Here is a 21,430-nt window from a genome sequence, read left to right on the forward strand (position 1 = left end):
CCAGGAATGGTGTTCTGGAACGTCCTAGCTGCTGGTGCTGAAAGCTTTTTTTATGTGGGCTGGCTGGTGCAGGGGTTGCATAGAAATAGCCCCTAATATCAGGTAGAATCTCTAGTGTCTGTCTTCTGCTCCACCGTGGGCATTTTGGGTGGGCTTTTTTTAACACTGCAGGCTCCCCCGCAGCCAACGGTGCTCCCAAGCCACTACGGGGGCTATTTTTACGCAGCTCCCCACAGCCCCTGGTGCTCTCTGTAGAGGCAGTGAGAAGTGAAACCCCTTGTCTACAAGCATGAGACCCCTGACAGCGGGCATGAAACCCTTGGCAATGAGCAAGAAACCCCATGGCAATCAGCATGAGACCCCTGGCAGTGAGCAGGGAAACCCCTTGGCAATGAGCAGGCAACCCTTTGGTAATGAGCATGAGACCCCTGGCAGCACACCTGAAACCCTTGGCAATGATCAAGAAACTCCTTGGCAACAAGCATGAGACCCCTGGCAGTGAGCAGCAAAACCCCTTGGCAATGAGCATGAGACCCCTGGAAACGAACAGGAAACCCCTTGGCAACGAGCATGAGACTTTTGGCAGCAAACATGGAAACCCCTTGGCAATAAGTATGAGTCCCCTGGCAACAAGCAGGGAAACCCCTGGCAATGAGCCTGGAACCCTTGGCAATGAGCATGACACCCCTGACAATAAGTAGGTAATTTAAAAGTAATTAGAAGCCTTACTGTGGGGCATATTTTGTAAGGGGCATTATTGTGTGTGCGGCATAACTGTGTGTGGCATATTGTGTAATGGGCATTACGGTGTGTGTCATATTGTGTAATGGGCGATACAATGTGTGGCAAATGGTGTAATGGGCATTATTATGTGTCATTGTGTAATGGGCATTACGGTGTGTGGCATAATGTGTAATAGGCATTATATGTGTGGCATAATGTGTAATGGGCATTACGGTCTGTGACATATTGTGTATGGGGCATTACTGTAAGGATGAAAAATGACAAATAATGTAAGGAGCATGAATCAGGATTTTTATATTCCCTGTGGTGGCCAATGTCTGGGCATGCGTTTTTCAAAACTGGGGTATAGGGTAGTATTTTCCTGAAAGGCCATGCCTGTTGCAGCTAGGCCACGCCCCTTACAGCAAGGCCACGTCACTCTTTTTTGGGCGCGTACCTGCGGCGTGCACAAATTCTTTATTCTTACATAGGAAAAGGCTTTATTCTTACAAAGGTGCCCTGCCCACTGTACTGTAGGTCCTCCCACATTGCCCCACAGCTCCGCCACCGCTGCCCACCCACGGAAGTTCTGGAACCTATTTTTCTACAAAAATTTCACTGGGTGAAACCATCTATTGTCTTCCATTGTATCATTTGCTATCATTGATGGTCACTTGCAGTTACCCCATTGATTGTAATAATCGATCGTGCGCAAACTGATGATCATCCCTAACCCAATCACATAATTAAACTCAACAATATATCTATCCATTATATCAGCAACATAAAACAACTTCACACCATCCGAATTTTATTAGTTTGGTAGCACAATATCAACTAAAAATGATTGTATATTTCCTGTTATTTCAATGAGATCAGAAATTGCATCCATCTTTTGTGTCAACATTGATTTACTTTTGGTTATTTAATAACTATGTAACGATATATGGAAGAACCAATGTGTGCCTCAAAAACACCAATAGGAGGCATCTTCAAAACCTAGGGGGTAATTCAGATCTGATCATAGCAGCAAATTTGTTAGCTAATGGGCAAAACCATGTGCACTGCAGGTGGGGCAGATATAACATGTGCAGAGAGAGTTAGATTTGGGTGGGGTGTGTTCAAACTGAAATCTAAATTGCAGTGTAAAAATAAAGCAGCCAGTATTTACCCTGCACAGAAACAATATAACTCACCCAGGGCAGTGGCGTAGGTTTGTCACAGTTGCCCGGAGGCAAGATAAATATTGGTGCCCCCCTATTTCCTATATTAAGATAAATATATGTATGTGTGTGTGTGTGTGTGTGTGTGTGGAGTGTTCTGAGAGAAATGTATATACTGTATTTACTATTTATACATTTAATTGTCTTTTATGTTAAATCACACATTTCTTAGCAGTCATACCCAGGATTAGAACCCATGACCTGTTACACTAACAGCAGACACTTTACTGATGGAGCCATTTGCTCCTGTAGAGGAAGTATGAGAATTCTAACTATATGAAGTTACGTGTAATTGCCAGAAAAGTAACTTCATATAGTTAAAATTCTCATATCTCCTATACAGGAGCAAACAGCTTAATCAGTAAGGTGTCTGCTTCCAGTGTAATAGGTTGTGGTTTCTAATCCTGCGTGTGACACTTGTAATATGTGTATATTCAGTATAATAAAGAGGGTGTGATTTGTAAAGTGCAGGGACCAGTGAGGAAGTCGGCCACTGAAAAGACAGCAACAGCTATCAATTAACTTAATAGAATGGTGTCACAGAATGGGAGGAGAGGTGCCCCCCTTCAGAGCAGGAGCCCGGCGGCAGATGACTCCGTTGCCTCCCAGAGTTCTGCCTCTGCACCCAGGGGCATCTTAAGAGAGGAGGGGGCCCGTGTTCACACTCTGGGTGGGCCCCATCCTCTCCACGGCACCGTAGGCTCTGGCAATATGCCGGAGTCTACTGCGCATGTGCAGGTCTCCGGAAACATGGCGCCCGCCATGTTTCGGAGACAAAAGTCCTACTGCCATTTTTGCTGTGTTTTTTTTTGCACGATGGCTGCCACTGCAGCGGCCGGCGGTGGACACACCAATGTACCTACCCAAATCTGCCTCCCCTGCAGTGCACATGGTTTTGTCCATTAGCTAACAAATTTGCTGCTGCGATCAGATCTGAATTAGGCCCCAAGTGCGGACACAAAAAATATCCCATGTGACTACATCAATTGAACCTTGCCCATTTTCATTATCAATACTATACTTTGTAATGCTTAACAAAGATAAAGCTAAATATTTTATCTCTATAGCCCAGAGGTTCTTAAACTTTTCAATGACTCTCATTGAATTTCTTTTATTGGGCTTGTCATGTGTACATCCGGTTTTATCCGAAAATAAGTATAATACAATAAAATAAAATACAGTGAAGCCATTTTCCTTCACTGTCTCTGGACTTTTCAAACTTATATTCATTTTGATCAGTTTACCAGTGACTATGCTCCGTCCTCTGTAACATATGATCTGCAATCCTTCAATAAAAAATGACAAAAAGTTTTCTAAAGAAACATTTTGTGCACTATTAAGCAAATTTTAAACTTTACTGCATAATATTTATATCAACCCATTGGGTTAAGTTCTCCATAATAGATACTATTTGCACAGGATATTCTAAAGTAACCATATTAATATTTTATACTGCATGTGCTATAAAATCTTTTTAAAATGTAAGATACTGTATAACTATTGTGTGTGTTCCCCCGTCATTACAGTAAAAACAGAATGATCTGATTATTCTCCCATAGAAAATGATTGGGACATTCCACGTTGTTGTTTGTATAGGTCATTTGAAGTATAGTGCTTCCTTTTCCCACTATTCCCTGCAATTTATTAATTTGTTAGAACAAATCCTTTGCTTACTCTTATCTTCACTAATTCAAACCTATATAAAATGTGTATTCTGGCACAGCAATTTGTTATATCTATATGCAGAGCCGTAACTTGGTGTGTGCTAAGTGTGCCTTGCACACAGCGCACTTGCGGTGGGAGCACATAGTGCGCAGTGTCACACACTTAGCGGCAGAGGATTTATTCTTTTTTTCCATTTGTGCCGGGCCGGCCCCAGCAGGCTGTCAGTGCACGCTGATTTGACAGCTGCCGCTGGGACCAGAGCTGGCTCACGCCCAGAGTAGCCCCCCTCCCTTCTCCTGTAGTGTGCATGTGACCAGCAGGAAGCAGCGCATGGAGGCCAGGAGACGGAGCGGGCTGCGCCGCTGCGGGACAGGCTAAGCGCGTATAGTGGTGTGGACCGAGTGGACTGGATTTCACATCCAGCCAGCTCCCCAGCGGCCACACAGAGAGAAGAGGTGCCGATCCAAACAGGCAGAGCCTGACCCTGTGGTATGTGCCCTCCAGGGAGCGGGGGGGGGGGGCAGGACAGGCAATCGGCACTTGATGAATGAATCAGTAACCACACTAAGACGTCACTGACAGTGTGCCTGCCAGTGTTGGCCTCACCTCCAGCAGCACTGTCCTGGCAGGCACCCATCCCCCCCCCCCCCACACACGCTGATTGTTGGCCTCACCTCCAGCAGTACTGACTACTGAGGCCAACAATCAGGGTGCCTGCCAGGACAGTGCTGCTGGAGGTGTAAAAAGGGGATGCTGTCTGCCATAATGTGTAAAAAGGGGACGCTGTCTGCCGTAATGTATAAAAAGGGGCCGCTGTCTGCCGTAATGTATAAAAAGGGGACGCTGTCTGCCGTAATGTGTAAAGAGGGGGACGCTGTCTGCCGTAATGTGTAAAAAGGGGGACGCTGTCTGCCGTAATGCGTAAAAAGGGGGACGCTGTCTGCTGTAATGCGCAAAAAGGGGGACGCTGTCTGCTGTAATTTGTAAAAAGGGGACTCTATCTGCCATAATGTGTGTAAAAATGGGGACTCTGTCTGCCATAATGTGTGTAAAAAGGGGGACCCTGTCTACCGTAATGTGTAAAAAGGGGATGCTGTCTGCCGTAATGTGTAAAAAGGGGACGCTGTCTGCCATAATGTGTAAAAAGGGGGACGCTGTCTGCCGTAATGTGTGTAAAAAGGGGGACGCTGTCTACCGTAATGTGTAAAAAGGGGGACTGTCTGCTGTAATGTGTAAAAGGGGCTCTACCTGGTGTAGTGGCGCTACTGTGTGGCGTAATTTGAATAATGGAGACTACTGTGCACCGTAGTATGAATTGGTATTATTTTGTGACCACACCCCTATGAAGCCACGCCCTAAAAAAATTGCGCGCACCTGCGGCGCGCACTGCCCGTGTTTTACACAGGGGGCGCCAATGCCGTTTCTTGCACACAGCGCTAAAATGCCTAGTTACGGCACTGTCTATATTTTCAGACCTACAGTATAGATTGTAAGCTTGCGAGCAGGGCCTTCCCACCTCTATGTCTGTCTGTTATTACCCAGTTTGTCTTATCACTGTTGATTCCAATTGTAAAGCGCAACGGAATATGCTGCGCTATATAGGAAACTGTAAATAAATAAATAAAATACTGTAATCCATTGTAACAAATGTCTTTTCAAATCAACTACAATGCCATCTTCAGAAAATATGTTTTTGTACCAATTAGTTCTAACAATTTTTGATATGCAAAGAAAAGAACATTGGAGGTACAGTATGTGTGGCTGGAGAAACGGGGGAGTGTCTGTGCGAACGCTGGGTGTGTTTGTGACGTCAAACCAGGAACGACAAGCACTGAACTGATCGCAGATGCCGAGTAAGTCTGAAGCTACTCTGAAACTGCTAAGTAGTTTGTAATCGCAATATTGCGAATACATCGGTCGCAATTTTAAGAAGCTAAGATACACTCCCAGTAGCCGTAGGCTTAGCGTGTGTAACTCTGCTAAATTCGCCTTGCGACCGATCAACTCGGAATGAGGGCCTATGTGCACTACACAGGGCTGTATTGGCTCCCAGTGCGAGATTCCAAAATGCGCCCCCCTTCCCCCATTTGATTAAAAAAATGTGCCCCCCCCCCATAGCTATAAAAAGAAAAAACATGCGCGCGCCGAAGACGTGCGCTCTCACGGTAAGGAGGTGTGGCCTCATTAGAATGCACATTATACATTACGGAAGGCACGTCTCCCCATTTTACACAGTGTGGCAGGCAAGAGTCCCTATTTTACACAGTGCGGCAGGAAAGAGTCTCCATTTTACACATTACGGCAGGCACGTGTCCCCATTTTACACCTTACGGCAGGCAGGTGTCCCCATTTTACACATTACGGCAGGCAGGTGTCCCCATTTTACACAGTACGGCAGGCAAGAGTCCCCATTTTACACAGTACGGAAGGCAAGTGTCCCCATTTTACACAGTACGGCAGGCAACGCTCCCCATTTTACACATTACGGCAGGCAAGAGTCCCCATTTTACACATTACAGCAGACACGTGTCCCCATTTTACACATTACGCAGGCAAGTGTCCCCATTTTACACAGTACGGCAGGCAAGTGTCCCCATTTTACACAGTACGGCAGGCACGTGTCCCCATTTTACACAATACGGCAGGCACGTGTCCCCATTTTACACAATACGGCAGGCACGTGTCCCCATTTTACACAGTGCGGCAGGCAAGAGTCCCTATTTTACACATTACAGCAGGCACGTGTCCCCATTTTACACAGTGCGGCAGGCAAGAGTCCCCATTTTACACATTACGCAGGCAAGTGCTAAGTGGGGGGGGGAGGGAGAAGGAAGGAGGGGGGGAGAGAGAGAGACTACTTACACATGAAGAGGATCTTTCCGCTCTTCGAGTTGGGCCACCTCTCCTTCCTCGCGCCAGCCGCCTCCTCCTTCCAGCTTGTCTGCTCCTCCTCCCTCTTCCCGCGTACTCCTGCTCGGGGGGAGGGGTTTCGCGGAATGACGCGATTGCTTCGTGACGTCACGACGCAACCGTGTCATTCCGCAAAACTCCGCCCCCCGAGCAGGAGTGCTCGGGAAGAGGGGGAGATAAGGACCCGCAAAGTGTCGCGGCGGGCGCCCCGTGCGGTTGCACGGCTTGCCCGCCACAAGAAACGGCACTGGCACTACAGGGGGAGCAGATATAACGTGCAGAGAGAGTTAGATTTGGGTGGGTTATATTGTTTCTGTGCAGGGTAAATACTGTCTGCTTTATTTTTACCCTGCAATTTAGATTTCAGTTTAAACACACCCCACCCAAATCTAACTCTCACTGCACATGCTATATCTGCCCCCCTGCAGTGCACATGGGGGGTCATTCTGAGTTGATCGCATGCTGCAGATTTTCGCAGCGCACCAATCAGGTTACTACTGCGCATGCGTATGCACCGCAATGGTACGGGTATAAACAGCATCATTGCTGTGCAATGCTTCTATCGACGAATCCATTCGCACAACCGATTGCAAGGAGATTGACAGGCAGAGGGGGTTTATGGGTGTCAACTGACCGTTTTCTGGGAGTGGTAGGGAAAATGCAGGCGTGTCCAGGCGTTTGCAGGGCGGGTGTCTGACATCAATTCCAGGACTGGACAGGCTGATGTGATCGCAAGGGCTGAGTAAGTTCAGATCTACTCAGAAACTGCAAAAAACTTTTTCATCCCGCTCGGCTGCACAAGCGTTCGTACACTTGCAAAGCGAAAATACACTCCCCTAGAGGCGGCGACTATCTGATCGCAGCGCTGCAAAAAATAGCTTGCGAACAATCAACTCGGAATGAGGGCCCAGGTTTTACCCAACTGCTAACAAATTTGCTGCTGCAAACAGGTCTGAATCAGGCCCAAAGTCTTAAAAACCCTCACTTGACAAACGCTGGGCCTGATTCAGGTTTATACGCAAAGCAAAAAAGCACACAACTGGGCAAAACCACGTTGCACTGCTGGTGGGGTAGATGTAACATGTGCAGACAGATTTATATTTGGGTGGGTTATTTTATTTCTCTGCAGGGTAAATACTGGCTGCTTTTGCATGTAGCGCACAAATTAATGTTAGACAGTTTTATTTTTTACAGTGCAATTTAGATTTCAGTTCTAACACACCCCATCCAAATCTAAATCTCTCTGCACGCTACACATGCCCCACCTGCAGTGCAAAGTGGTTTTGCCCAGTTGTGTGCTTTTTTGCTTTGCTTACAAACCTGAATCAGGCCCATTGACCATTGGCATAGTCATGAAAACCTTCGTACCTTGTAATTTCAGCAATAGGGGTATATACAGAGACAGGTTCATACCTCGTAATTTCAGCAATAGGGGTATATACAGAGACAGGTAATGCTAGTAACATGCATGACTGCCCTGGTGCCCACAAGCATGAGTTCAGATTGACCACACTCCACTTTCTCCTTAGAGAAAGCCAGTTACCCTTGCTCTGGAAAAGATAAGCAATAACACACATCAATACTGGGGATGCATCTCATCATTCAATTTCATTTTTTCTAGTTTATACTGTTATAGGCATCATCTCATACTGGTGTATAGAAAGAATAGTGTTAAAAATGTCTAAATATGTTGTCTTAATAACTTTGTCACTTCTTAATAAGGTTGGAATTGAGTCTATTTGCCTCTAACAGCTGTGTTACTTCTTGCCAAGAGCTGAGTCTCTTTGTTCTGGGACGCTGGCATCTGTTCTTTTCTCTCTCTCCTAGTCTACACAGAAAATGAATTGCTGTGCCTTAGTACATTTTTTGTTTCTCCCAAATCTCTCATACAAATTTGCTTTCTGTGAAACTGTTAAATAACTATGGGGGTCATTCAGATCTGATTGCTGCTGTGCGTTTTTGCACAGCGGGCGATCAAGTACTAACTGTGCAGGCATATGCTCCGCAGTGCGCACGCATATTGGACAGCAACAAAGGGCATTGCTGGTCAGCAACGGGATGGTACAAAAAATCAGTTTGCACGGGCGTTCGCAAGGTGATTGACAGGAGGAAGCCGTTTGTGGGTGGTAACTGAGCGTTTACTGGGAGTGTCCGGAAAATCGCAGGCATTTTCAGGGAGGATGTCTGACGTCAGTTCCGGCCCCGATCGGCCTGATGTGATCACACTGTAGGAGTAAGTCCTGGGCTGCGCACACACTGCACAAAGTGGATTTTAGCAGTTCGGCATACACATAGGATCGCACACTTGCACGGCAATTCGGCAAATATACTCTCCCCCTGGAAACGGCGACTACCTGAACGCAGGACTGCAAAATTAGCAGCCCAGCGATCAGACCTGAAGGACCCCCTATGACTGCAGCACTTCTCACTACAGATCTAGCTGGCAACCTACAACTAACAGCTGACCAGGGCCGGTTCTTGCCCTTTTGGCGCCCCGGGCTGGAAATAGGGGCGTGGCTTCATACAGGGGGCGTGGTCAGTTGCGCCCCCTGTACAGTAGAGTAGCGCTGCTGAAAAAGAAAAAAAGAAAATAATACTTACTATCCCCGCTTCCGACCGCTGCAGACCTCCGCCGGCGCCGCTCCTCTCCTCGGATCTGGCATAGACAGACACTAGAGGTCAATTATGACCCCTAGCGTCTGTCAGTCCCACAATGCTGTGCGGTGCGCGATGACGTCATCGCGCACCGCACATCAAAGGTCCTCTGCACGAAGGGAAACTAGACGCATAGCGTCTAGTTCCCTTCACAGGGGGGAACCAGCGGGACCAGCGGGGAACACAGCGGGCAGCGGGGGGCACAGCAGTAGCAGATCTTGCCATGGTGCGTCACCCTCCGGATGGTGTCGGCGCCCTCCGGGCAAAAGTCCTGCTTGCCCGTGGCAAGATCCGCTACTGCAGCTGACTCTAACTTTCTTAAACTACAGGTTAATAACTTTGAAATAGTTTTGCATCTCTTATATTTGCAGGAATGACTAAGAAAACTTGAGGAATAAATTATGCAGGAAACAGCAAAAATTTAAGAGTTTCAACACGTTTTTTTTTTTAAGTCAAACAATAATTTTTTCTCTTTCTCCACTGTGAATGATCAACTTCAGTCTTCAATTGAGTTTTAGAGCATTTCTTAATCCTTCTTTCGATTGGTTGTAACTTGTAGTTGGTATTTTTATCTAAACAGTGAAAGTCTTGCCCAGCTCTTTATAACAGTGAAATGTTTCGATGTGAAACTGTTTTTTTTTTCTTTTAGTTTGCAGTCTAATAATTTTCCCACACCACTATTTTTTATGTACAGATCTGGGGCTGATTCTGATTGGGGCGTAAAGTGGTGGCGTTTGCCTGAAACCGCCTGATTTACCACCTTACGCTTTCAGGAGATTCCATAGGGCTATTTTGAGGATCCATGCGGCTTCAAGTGGGAAACCACTCCGTATACTGTTTTTACACCGACAGCACAACTGCCACCAGTATCAGCACTTCCACCAGCCCCATGCTAAATGCAAGAGATCCACCTGAAACAGGATTCCTTTCTCCAGATACATGACTCAGAATAGCACGGAACTGAAGATACAAGCCCACAACACTCCCATGACAATCCCATAAAACAGAATACAGTAGTTCTCTGTGATGGCAATGTAGCCAACCAGATCCTGCCATGAAACTTCCGATGAAGATATATAAAAATTAGAGATGAGCGGGTTCGGATCCCTGAGATCCGAACCCTATTGAACCTCCCTACCCTAGTCCGGATCCAAGTCAGGCTTGGGTTTTCCCGCCTGACTCGGAAACCAGAATGAGGCAAAACGTCATCATCCCGCTGTCGGATTCTCACAGGATTTGGATTCCATATAAGGAGCCGCACATCCCCACCATTTTCACTACGGCATTGGAGAATGTAGAGAGAAGACGTGTCTCCATTCTCTCAGTCTCCGTGTCTTGTGCTGCATCAGTCCAGTCACAGTGGTATCCTCTGCTGCCATATGTTCAGAACTGCTGTATAGGGTACTGTGTTGTGCTGCATCAGTTCAGTGGTGGTGTATTGTGCTGCATCAGTCCAGTGGTGGTGTCCTATGCAACAGCCATCAGTCATTCCAGTGACCAGTCACAGTGGTATCCTCTGCTGCCATATGTCCAGTGCGGCTGTATAATAATAACAAGTCCCTTACAGTGTTGCTGTGTTGTCCTACATCAAACCAGTGGTAATGTCCTGTGCATTAGTCATTCCAGTGACCAATCACAGTGGTATCCTCAGCTGCCATATGTCCAGTGCTGCTGTATAATAGTAAGAAGTCCCTTACAGTGTTGCTGTGTTGTCATACATCAGACCAGTGGTAGTGTCCTGTGCATCAGCCATCAGTCAGTCCAGTGACCAGTCACAGTGGTATCCTCTGCTGCCATATGTCCAGTGCTCCTGTGCCGCATATTGTGTTATATAACTCCAAAAAAATAATGGAGAACAAAAATTTGGAGGATAAAATAGAGAAAGATCAAGAACTACTTCCTCCTAGTGCTGAAGCTGCTGCCACTAGTCATGACATAGATGATGAAATGCCATCAACGTCGTCTGCCAAAATGCCATCAACGTCATCTACCAAGGCCGATGCCCAATGTGATAGTAGAGGGCATGTAAAATCCAAAAAGCCAAAGTTCAGTAAAAACACCCAAAAAAAGAAATTTAAATTGTCTGAGGAGAAATGTAAACTTGCTAATATGCCATTTACGACATGGAGTGGCAAGGAACGGCTGAGGCCCTGGCCTACGTTCATGACTACTAGTTCAAATTCACATGACGATGGAAGCCCTCATCCTCCCGCTAGAAAAATGAAAAGAGTTAAGCTGGAAAAAACACAGCAAAGAGCTGTGCGTTCTAAGATGGTATCACAAATCCCCAAGGAGAATCCAAGCGAGTTGGCGGTTGCGATGCCTGACCTTCCCAACACTGGATGGGAAGAGGTGGCTCCTTCCACCATTTGCACGCCCCCTGCAAGTGCTGGAAGGAGGACCCACAGTCCAGTTTCTGATATTCAAATTGAAGATGTCACTGTTGAAGTACACCAGGATGAGGATACGGGTGTTGCTGGCTCTGAGGAGGAAGTTGACAATGAGGATTCTGATGGTGATGTGGTTTGTTTAAATGAGGCACCGGGGGAGACACCTGTTGTCTGTGAGATGAAGAAGCCCATTGTGATGCCTGGGCAAACTACCAAAAAAGCCACCTCTTCGGTGTGGAATTATTTCTCCACAAATCCGGACAACAGGCCGTGTGTTGCCTCTGTCAATCTGTAATAACTAGGGGTAAGGATGTTAACCACGTAGGAACATCCTGCCTTATATGTCACCTGCAGCGCATTTATCAGAAGTCCTTGTCAAGTTGTGAAACTTTGGGTAAGAGCGTAAGCAGTCCACTGACACCTACCCAAGCTCCTGCAAGCCACACCACCAATTCACTCAACGTCAACTTCTTCCTCAGCCATGAACGTCCGTAGTTCTGCAGGCCATGTGTTACAGACTGAGTACCTGTAACTCTGCTGAATATGTGACAACTAGGGAGTTCCGGTACTCATGAGTGAAGCAGTGGCCAGTATGAATGACCGCAGCAACTCATGCTCTACCCCTGACTCCGTTACCCCTCTTAGTGGTTGGATGGTGCCTGCAGTGCTAAAGTTCTTGTGCCCACGGCAGCTACGTTTGAATGGGCGAATTAGGTCCACCCAAATTCCGATGCCCCCCTGTCTAATAAAGTTACAAGGCACCACCCGAGACTGCGAGTGAGTAGGGGGGAACCTAACTAACACTGCAACACCAATGCATGAGTGATAATGAGACCAACAATGGTTTTAGATGTTATAAGCAAATAAACAGTGAGAGAAACAATGCTCAGGGATGTTAAAGATATAAACATAAATAAAGAATTGTTAGCGTGGATACTCCACGAAAACCTGAACACTGGCTGGCAAGATGTGGTCAAGAATCGAATAGTCAAAGTCTCCAGGTCACAGCACAACGGAAAAGTAATAACGATGTGGCCTCTGACGCAGAATGCCGCAGAGCTACAGACTCATGATACCGCAAGGGAATGACACAGGGGAGTTCCAAGGACTGGCCAACAGAACTGGAAACCAAACAGGACTCTTGACTGGACACGATCCAAACAGGAACCAGGACCAGGGTACCAGGAGTTCAGACTGGAACCAGAAATTACAGACAAGGACCAGGAACAGCTGACAGAGACCAGGAACAGGTGTGCAAGAAGCTAACCGGGAACATACAGGTACAATAATCTACTTCTATCACCAGTTCTGGATGCAGGTCCAGCTGAGTAATAAAGAAAGCACGCCCCAATCAGGATAGCTGGAAGCCAGGCACAAGGTAATGACCTAACTACTGGCAGGTGAGACTGAACACATAGGAAACAGGCTGCAATTACACATACTCACCACAGGCGGCCAACAACAGTACCCTAAACAAGTACATAAGAAATCCTGGCATGCAAACAGAAATATAACATAAAATACATGAGCAAAATTCAAACAGGAATGAGCTGCCGTGGCTCATAACACCATGTCCCTGGCAAGACTGACGATTCCTCTCCTAACCGGGATTACTCTGAAGGATCCTTGAGTGGTACGCCTACTGCTGCTGTTGCTGCTGCCGCAGCTGTTGTTGCTGCTGGGAGTCGATTGTCATCTCAGAGGGTAAGTCGGAAGACCACTTGTACTACTTCAATTAAGCAATTGACTGTCCAACAGTCCTTTGTGAGGAAGATGAAATATGACAGCAGTCATCCTGTTGCAAAGCAGATAACTGAGGCCTTGACACTTATGTTGGTATTAGATGTGCGTCCGGTATCCGCCATGAGTGCAGTGGGATTTAGACAATTGATGAAGGTATTGTGTCCCCGGTACCAAATCCCATCTAGGTTCCACTTTACTAGGCAGGCGATACCAAGAATGCACAGAGACTTCAGAAAAAGTGTCCACAGTGTCCTAAAAAATGCGGTTGCATCCACTATACACTTAACCATGGACATGTGGACACGTGGAACAGGGCAGACTAAGGACTATATTACTGTGACAGCCCACTGGGTAGATGTATGGCCTCCTGCAGTAACAACAGCAGCAGTGGCACCAGTAGCAGCATCTCGCAAATCCAAACTCGTTTCTAGGCAGGCTACGCTGTGTATCACCGCTTTCCATAAGAGGCACACCACTGACAACCTCTTACGGAAACTGAGGGACATCATTGCGCATTTGCTTACCCCACTTATAATCTCCTGGGGATTGTGATATCGGACAACGCCACCAATATTTTGCGTTCATTACAACTGGGCAAATTCCAGCACATCCCATGTTTTGCACATACAATTCATTTGGTGGCGCAGAATTTTTTGAAAAATGACAGGGGTGTATAGGAGATGCAGTCGGTGGCCCGAAAAATTGCGGGCCACTTTCGACATTCTGCCACTGTGTGCAGAAGACTGGAGCACCAGCAAACACTCCTGAAACTGCCCTGCCATCAACTGAAGCAAGAGGTGGTAAAGAGGTAGACTTCAACACTCTATATGCTTCAAAGGATGGAGGAGCAGCAAAAGGCCATTAAAGCCTATACATACACCTACGATATAGGCAAAGGAGGGGGAATGCACCTGACTCAAGCACAGTGGAGAATGATTTCCGTCTTGTGCAAGGTTCTCCAACCCTTTGAACTTGCCACACGTGAAGTCAGTTTAGACACTGCCAGCTTGAGTCAAGCCATTCCCCTCATCAAGCTTTTGCAGAAGCAGCTGGAGAAATTAAAGGAGGAGCTAAGATGGAGCGATTCCGCTAAGTATGTGGGACTTGTGGATGGAGCTCTTCATTTGCTTTGCCAGGATTCAAGGGTGGTCAATCTGTTGAAATCAGAGCACTACATTTTGGCCATCGTGCTCGATCCTAGCTTTAAAGCCTACGTTGTATCGCTCTTTCCGGCAGACACACGTCTGCAGAGGTGTAAAGACCTGCTGGTGAGTAAGTTGTCAACTCAAGTGGAATGTGACCCGTCAACAGCTCCTCCTTCAATTTCTCCCACCACTGGGGCTGCAAGGAAAAGGATAAAATTTCCTAGCCCACCCACTGGAGGTGATGCAGGGCAGTCAGGAGCGAAAGCTGACATCTGGCCCGGACTGAAGGACCTGCCAACGATTACTGACATGTCTACTGTCACTGCATATGATTCTGTCACGATTGAAAGAATGGTGGAGGATTATATGAGTGACAGCATCCAAGTAGGCATGTCAGATAGTCCGTATGTATACTGGCAGGAAAAAGAGGCAATTTGGAGGCCCTTGCACAAACTGGCTTTATTTTATCTAAGTTGCCCCCCCCCTCCAGTGTGTACTCCGAAAGTGTGTGTAGTGCAGCCGGTAACCTTGTCAGCGAACGGCGTAGGAGGTTACTTCCACAAAATGTGGAGAAGATGATGTTCATCAAAATGAATTATAAATTCCTCCAGGAAGACCTTTACCAGCAATTGTCTCCGGAAAGTACACAGGGACCTATGATGATGGATTCCAATGGGGACGAATTAATACTCTGTGAGGAGGGGGATGTACACAGTGAAAGGTGTGAGAATTCGGAGGATGAGGATGAGGTCGACATCTTGCCTCTGTAGAGCCAGTTTGTGCAAGGAGAGATTGATTGCTTCTTTTTTGGTGGGGGCCCAAACAAACCAGTCATTTCAGCCACAGTCGTGTTGTAGACCCTGTCGCTGAAATGATTGGTGAGTTAAAGTGTGCATGTCCTGTTTATACAACATAAGGGTGGGTGGAAGGGCCCAAGGACAATTCCATCTTGCACCTCTTTTTCTTCTTTGCATTATGTGCTGTTTGGGGACAAGTTTTTTTAAAGTGCCATCCTGTCTGACACTTCTGTATATGTCCAGTGGTACTGCCATATAATTCCAGTGATACTGCCGTATATGTACAGTGGTACTGCCATATAATTCCAGTGATATTGCCGTATAATTCCAGTGATATTGCTGTATAATTCCAGTGGGAATTGTTTGTGTCGATTGGCTTAGTCATACAGCTACCTCATTGCACCTCTTCTACATCTTTTCATGAGGTGCTGTTTGGGGCCTTTTTTTTTATATCTGCCCTCCTGTCTGCCACTGCAGTGCCACTCCTAGATGGGCCAATTGTTTGTGTCGCTTGGCTTAGTCACACAGCTACCTCATTGCACCTCTTCTACATCATTGCATGAGGTGCTGTTTGGGGCCTTTTTTAATATCTTCCCTCCTGTCTGCCACTGCAGTGCCACTCCTAGATGGGCTAGGTGTTTGTGTTGTCCACTTGTGTCGCTTAGCTTAGTCATCCAGCAACCTTGGTGCAACCTTTTGGCCTAAAAACAATATTGTGAGGTGTGAGGTGTTCAGAATAAACTGGAAATGAGTGGAAATGAATACTATTGAGGTTAATAATACCGTAGGATAAAAATTAACCCCAAATTCTGTAATTTTAGCCGTTTTTATGTTTGTTTTTCAAAAATCATCCACATCCAAAACCAAAACCAAAACACAAAAGGGTGGTTTTAGCAAAAGCAAGCCAAAACCAAAACAAGAAACTGGAATTAGAACCAAAACACAAAAAGTGCCAGCCGCACATCTCTATAAATACTTCCATGTATGTGCTGTATGTTAAAACTTGCTATTTGGATATGTGCACAAAGATTTGTCCAACTCTTCCATATTCCAGGGGGCTGTAGATACAGCTCTTGTCTGATGCTTGCCCGCGCTATGATATATAGGTATTTGCAAATGTCTATGCACTTCACTGAAAGATTGCCCAGTGATAGAACCTGTTTTACTTGAAATCAACCTATGTCCCATTTTTCTACAATGGATATAGCAATCAAAATTTTAATTTAGTGGCACAAAGCCTCTATTCATCCCTTATCTTTATCTTTCAGTGTTTTTTTCTCTGGGTTAACCATTTATCCATAAAAGCAGTGGCAGCCCCTTACCTGTCTGACTGGTAGATGTGTTGGCCTCCAATCTCTTCCCCAGCTCCCTGCCCTCCCGGTGATTGATGGCTGACATCACAGGGATGCAGGGCTTAAGTCCACCAACAGCAGGGGCTATTCCAGGTCTGATATCTTTTCTCCAGACCTGATTCTGGGCATAAAAGTGGTCAGATAACGGCATAGAATACAGTATATTAGCATTCCTTGATGTGAACACTCACATTTCTATGATCAATGAGAGTCAACCTTAGTCTACTCAGAAGAATCAAGTGACATGCCCATTTGCCCTTAACCAAACTCTTTACCACTTACTTTCTTAATCATTTAAGACTATTCTTAGTAACCATAGTTGTTTCTTGAGCAGAAGTCTCTGGAACAGTCAAGGAGATGGCTCTTGGCTAAGTTTCTAAAGAAAAAGAAAAATCTCTTATTTTGCTTTGACATGCTGTCTTCTTGCATCAGATTGTAGTTTTTTTCAATCTTTATTTTTTCTTTAGGCTCTTTTAATATCAGAGTATGGGTTTCTCCCAGTACCTCCCAACTCCTGGCTAGAAACTTGTCAGCGAAAGTGTCAAGATTTCATCATTAACCAAAACTAAATTATTTCAAAAAGTCATTCATCATTTTAATCTAAGCATATTCTACAGACAGGAAACAGGAAAGCACAATCACATGACACTTTATTACAGTGTATGTCTTATAGCAAGGTTGGCTGGTTACAAGTAAGAGCCACGACCTAATTACCTATCTATATACATGCAGCATCTTATCTATATCCAATAATTTCCAAGCATTTGAAGCATTTCCTTTACTTCAATATATTTAATCATGTACTCCAGTACCGCATCTATGGCATCAACATCATTAACTCATCCAAGATGGACTCACTTTGGCTAACATCTCCATTGCCATAAACCCATCAGGGCTTTAAACTAAATGGGGTCTTGGTAATCGTCCCAATAGCATCAGAGTTAAAGACTTTACCAGTCTGCAAAGACATAAATATCTACACAGTTACTTCCAGAATTGCGTTAACATGATAAAATAACTCATAACCCAGCCATTAGATATGCATCCTTCTGTAGAACAGCTGGCATTAGGGCTCTCTCCATAAGATTATACTTTGAACCAGAAATCACTACGAAATCACTTTGAAGCAGAAAACATAGTCCATCAGTGTACTGGTGGTCACCGTGTGGACATAGATCTTCTTGGGAGGGACGAAGTTTAATTTTTCCTCAACAGAAGAGAAATACAGAAAAATAAAATATTCTACTATTATTTGTCTGGAAATTAGATAAGGCTAGATGTCTGAAAGCTTTAAGTATGGAGAGATAAAGTACCAACCAATCAACTTCTGCCATGCTACTGGCTGTGTTTGAAAAATGAGCTGATTGGTTGTGGTACTGTATCTCTCTCCACTTTAGCTCTGCGCAAGACTTGATACATCTCCCCCAGAAACAGAAATTACATAGAAATGTAAAGGTTACATTTTCACCTCTAGATTGATCATTTGCAAGAGCTGTGTCCTCTCTAACCTCTGCCATGTGTACTCTATGTAATGCTACATTTTATATTTCTTTGCAGTACATACGCCAATTATACAATGAAAGCTGGTCATCCAGATACAATCAGACAATGAGTAGCGGCTCTATATCTATACTGTGGTCTGTTACTGTATCAATCTTTGCCATTGGAGGTCTTGTAGGGGCTCTGATTGTGATACCAATGGTGAACCGTCTAGGGAGGTAAGTGAATGGGTCTTTTTACATGAGTTCAGGAGATGAAGGGTCTCCTTTTCTGTTATTAAAATTGGCACACAGGAGTTACTTTGCAAATTACCATCTACTGCAATTCACAACTCTAACTAAAGCATATGCAATGAAGCTTTGAATGTTCCACTTTTGTGTACTGTATTCTATGTATTAAAATGTATTGTGCATCTCTAATGAATATATAAAAGCTACACAGAAAGCACAGTGGACGTTAAATAGGAGACGCTTGCTTGGAGAAATTTACCCCAAAGTCGCTGATAGTTTTACAGGTGAGGGCCTGCTCCCTGAATAGGAATAGGGTATCTTTACAGGCTGCATTCAGAGTACACGGCAGTGTATACAGATATATCTTAGCTATTTAGTGGATCTCAGAAAGCTATTTTCTCTACAGTATCTCAGAACACAGCCGTCTTAACAGCAGTGTAGGCCGCTGAGCAAAGCAATGAACTGGGGCCCCTACCCATCCTCCAGTGGTAGGGGTGGGGGGTGCTATCGGCGGCAGCTTTGATTCTTCAAGGGTGTTAGGGGGTGTTCTATCTTCCACTCAGCATGTAGGACCAGGAGCAGTAATTTCTGCTAATTACTCCTTTACTGCAGATGGTGGGAGATGTGGCACTAAACTGAAGGGGGCATTGGGCTGAATGAAGGTGCCCTGGTACATGGCTTCCAGGGTAGGGGGTGTTTAATATGCAGGGGAGGGGTGGATAGTGAAGTAGGTTTAATATTTGTAATTTTCCGGTGGGAGGGCAGCTTGCTTGACTGCAGATATCTCTAGTTCTTGGAAATTTAAGAAGCCACAGCAATTCACCAACGAAAATATAAAACTGCATGCCAAGCGTGTGAAGCTGGAGCAGAGACCAGCTGCTGGAAGGTTGATATCGCTGGTTCTGGGCATAGTAGAGACAAGCTGCCAGTGTCCATTGAAAGGGGAGACTCCCAGCTTTTGAGTATAACATCAGAAAAACTCTAAGACATTCAGAACCCGAGAAATCTGGCTGGGAAGAGCAATTAACAGGCTCAAATAGGGACCATTGCTTTGAAGTCGGATATCTCCGGTTCCCCAGGGCCTATTTTCAAAAATCTGGTACCCCTGGAAAAAGGGGACCCTCAGCTATCAGCCTAGGGCACTTATACTCCTGGGGCCCTTTGGAAACTGCCCATTGAGCCCATATGAAAATACAGTTCTGCTTATATATCAACAACAGCCCTCTAATGTTCCCGTAAAACACATACTATGGGCCACTCAGTTATGTCTCCTGTCCCTCCAGGGCAAATATTGCAATTACACCCCCACTGTAACATCAGACTGGTCAGTAATGCGTACATGCTTCATCATGATGTTCCAGATGTATCAATATTTGTTATGGGAAATAAAGATGTTTGAATCCTACATGCAACAAGTACTGTTTGGATTGCTCAATCAAGCACAACATTTCTCTTACGTCCTAGAGGATGCTGGCATTCACATTAGTACCACGGGGTATAGATGGGTCCACTAGGAGCCACTGGCACTTTAAGAGTTTGAGAGTGTGGGCTGGCTCCTCCCTCTATGCCCCTCCTACCAGATTCAGTTTAGAAAATGTGCCCGGAGGAGCCGGTCACAGATAGGGGAGCTCCTAGAGCTTCTTAAGTTTTATTTTTTTTCTAAGAGTCATTTGGTCACAGGGAGGCTGCTGGCAACAGCCTCCTTGCTTCGTGGGATTAAGGGGAGGAGTAGTGTCCGCCCTGCGAGGTCTGAGCCACTATCTCCGCTGACTGATGGTGATGATCGTTAGCCGCCCCCAGGCGACTGCTCACTCCCGCAGCATGCCGCCACCCCCTTACAGAGCTAGAAGATTCCAGTGGCGAGTGAGTCACCCCTGACAAGCGGGGAGCCGGTGTGAAGATGGCGGCAACAGGGTAGGAGTGCAGTATTAACTGCGCTCCGGAGACTCAGCGGTACATAGTGCGGCACTGTGAGGGGTGCCCTGAGCCAGCGCCTATACCCTACACTGGTTGCAAGCCTGTCAGAGACCGCGGTTACACTGCCAGCAACAATCCTCAGTCCAGTATAAAACACTGAAGAGCGGGAAGCAGTGCCATGTTAAGGGGGCGGAACTTCTCCTCAGAGCGGACCCAGCAGCGTTCAGCGCCATTTTCCTGCCTGCAGATCCTCTACAGAGACGCTGACAGGGAGAGCTGTCCCTCCAAGCAACTCCAGCTATCCTGTGTGGTACTAGGGGGTTGTAGAAGGGGGGGAGGCTGTGTAAACACTGTGTAGTCTATTAAGGTACACAGTAAGCGCCAGGTAGTGGTATTGCCTCTACCTAGAAAAGCGCTGTGTGTGGGTTGGCTCCAATCTCTGTGTTTCTCTGTGGCATACTTGGGGGGAAACTGTGTCTGACAATTCCGTGTGTGTGTGTGTGTGTGTGTGTGTGTGTGTGTGTGTGTGTGTGTGTGTGTGTGTGTGTGTTGTTGTCTCACATAGCCATGTCTAGGGACTCTGTCTCTTAAGCTGTAGAGGACATTTCCTCTCAGGAGGAATCCATTCCATGTGCACAGGAATGTAATGTATTATCTCAGATCTCTATTAATGAGCCTGATTGGTTGACCTCTCTTAAGGGTATGATCTCTTAGATCTCTACTAGGGTAGCTCATACTGAGACTGAAATTCAGGTTTTAAAGAAATCGATGGCGGTTTGGTCAGGTTCTGTCCCTATTCCTTCGAAATCCCCTAGCATATACCCACAAAACGTGCACTTGCCCAGATTATGCAAGATGACACGGATACCGACTCTGACACGGCTGACGGTGATGGGGATGTGCTGAGGGGGGTGGCATCCCTGGTTAAGGAGGGGGGGCATCTAATGATTGAGGCCATTAGAGATGTGTTAAATATTGCTGACACAACATCTGAGCAGGTTGAGGAGGCTCACTTCACAGACAATAAGAAAGCCTCGCTAACCTTCCCTGCGTCTAAAGAATTAAACGCTTCATTTGAAAAATCCTGGGAAAACCCAGACAAAAAATTCCAGATCCCAAAAAGGGTTCTGGTTGCTTTTCCCTTCCTTAAGGAAGATAGGAAAAAATGGGAAAACCCACC

The 21,430-nt window shown here is 45.9% G+C and overlaps 1 protein-coding gene across 4 annotated transcripts in view; it reads left to right on the forward strand.

Annotated features, from left to right (window-relative positions):
• The window catches only part of SLC2A9 (solute carrier family 2 member 9), a 724,331-nt gene that overhangs the window by 83,734 nt on the left and 619,167 nt on the right, over positions 1 to 21,430 (forward strand). For all 4 annotated transcript variants that reach the window (XM_063923094.1, XM_063923104.1, XM_063923114.1 and 1 more), the window contains one exon: positions 18,161 to 18,321. In XM_063923094.1, the coding sequence (XP_063779164.1) occupies positions 18,161 to 18,321 (161 nt within the window). The remainder of the gene's footprint in view (positions 1 to 18,160; positions 18,322 to 21,430) is intronic.

The sequence above is a fragment of the Pseudophryne corroboree genome, chromosome 1, assembly GCF_028390025.1.
Source record: "Pseudophryne corroboree isolate aPseCor3 chromosome 1, aPseCor3.hap2, whole genome shotgun sequence".
Taxonomy (NCBI): domain Eukaryota; kingdom Metazoa; phylum Chordata; class Amphibia; order Anura; family Myobatrachidae; genus Pseudophryne; species Pseudophryne corroboree.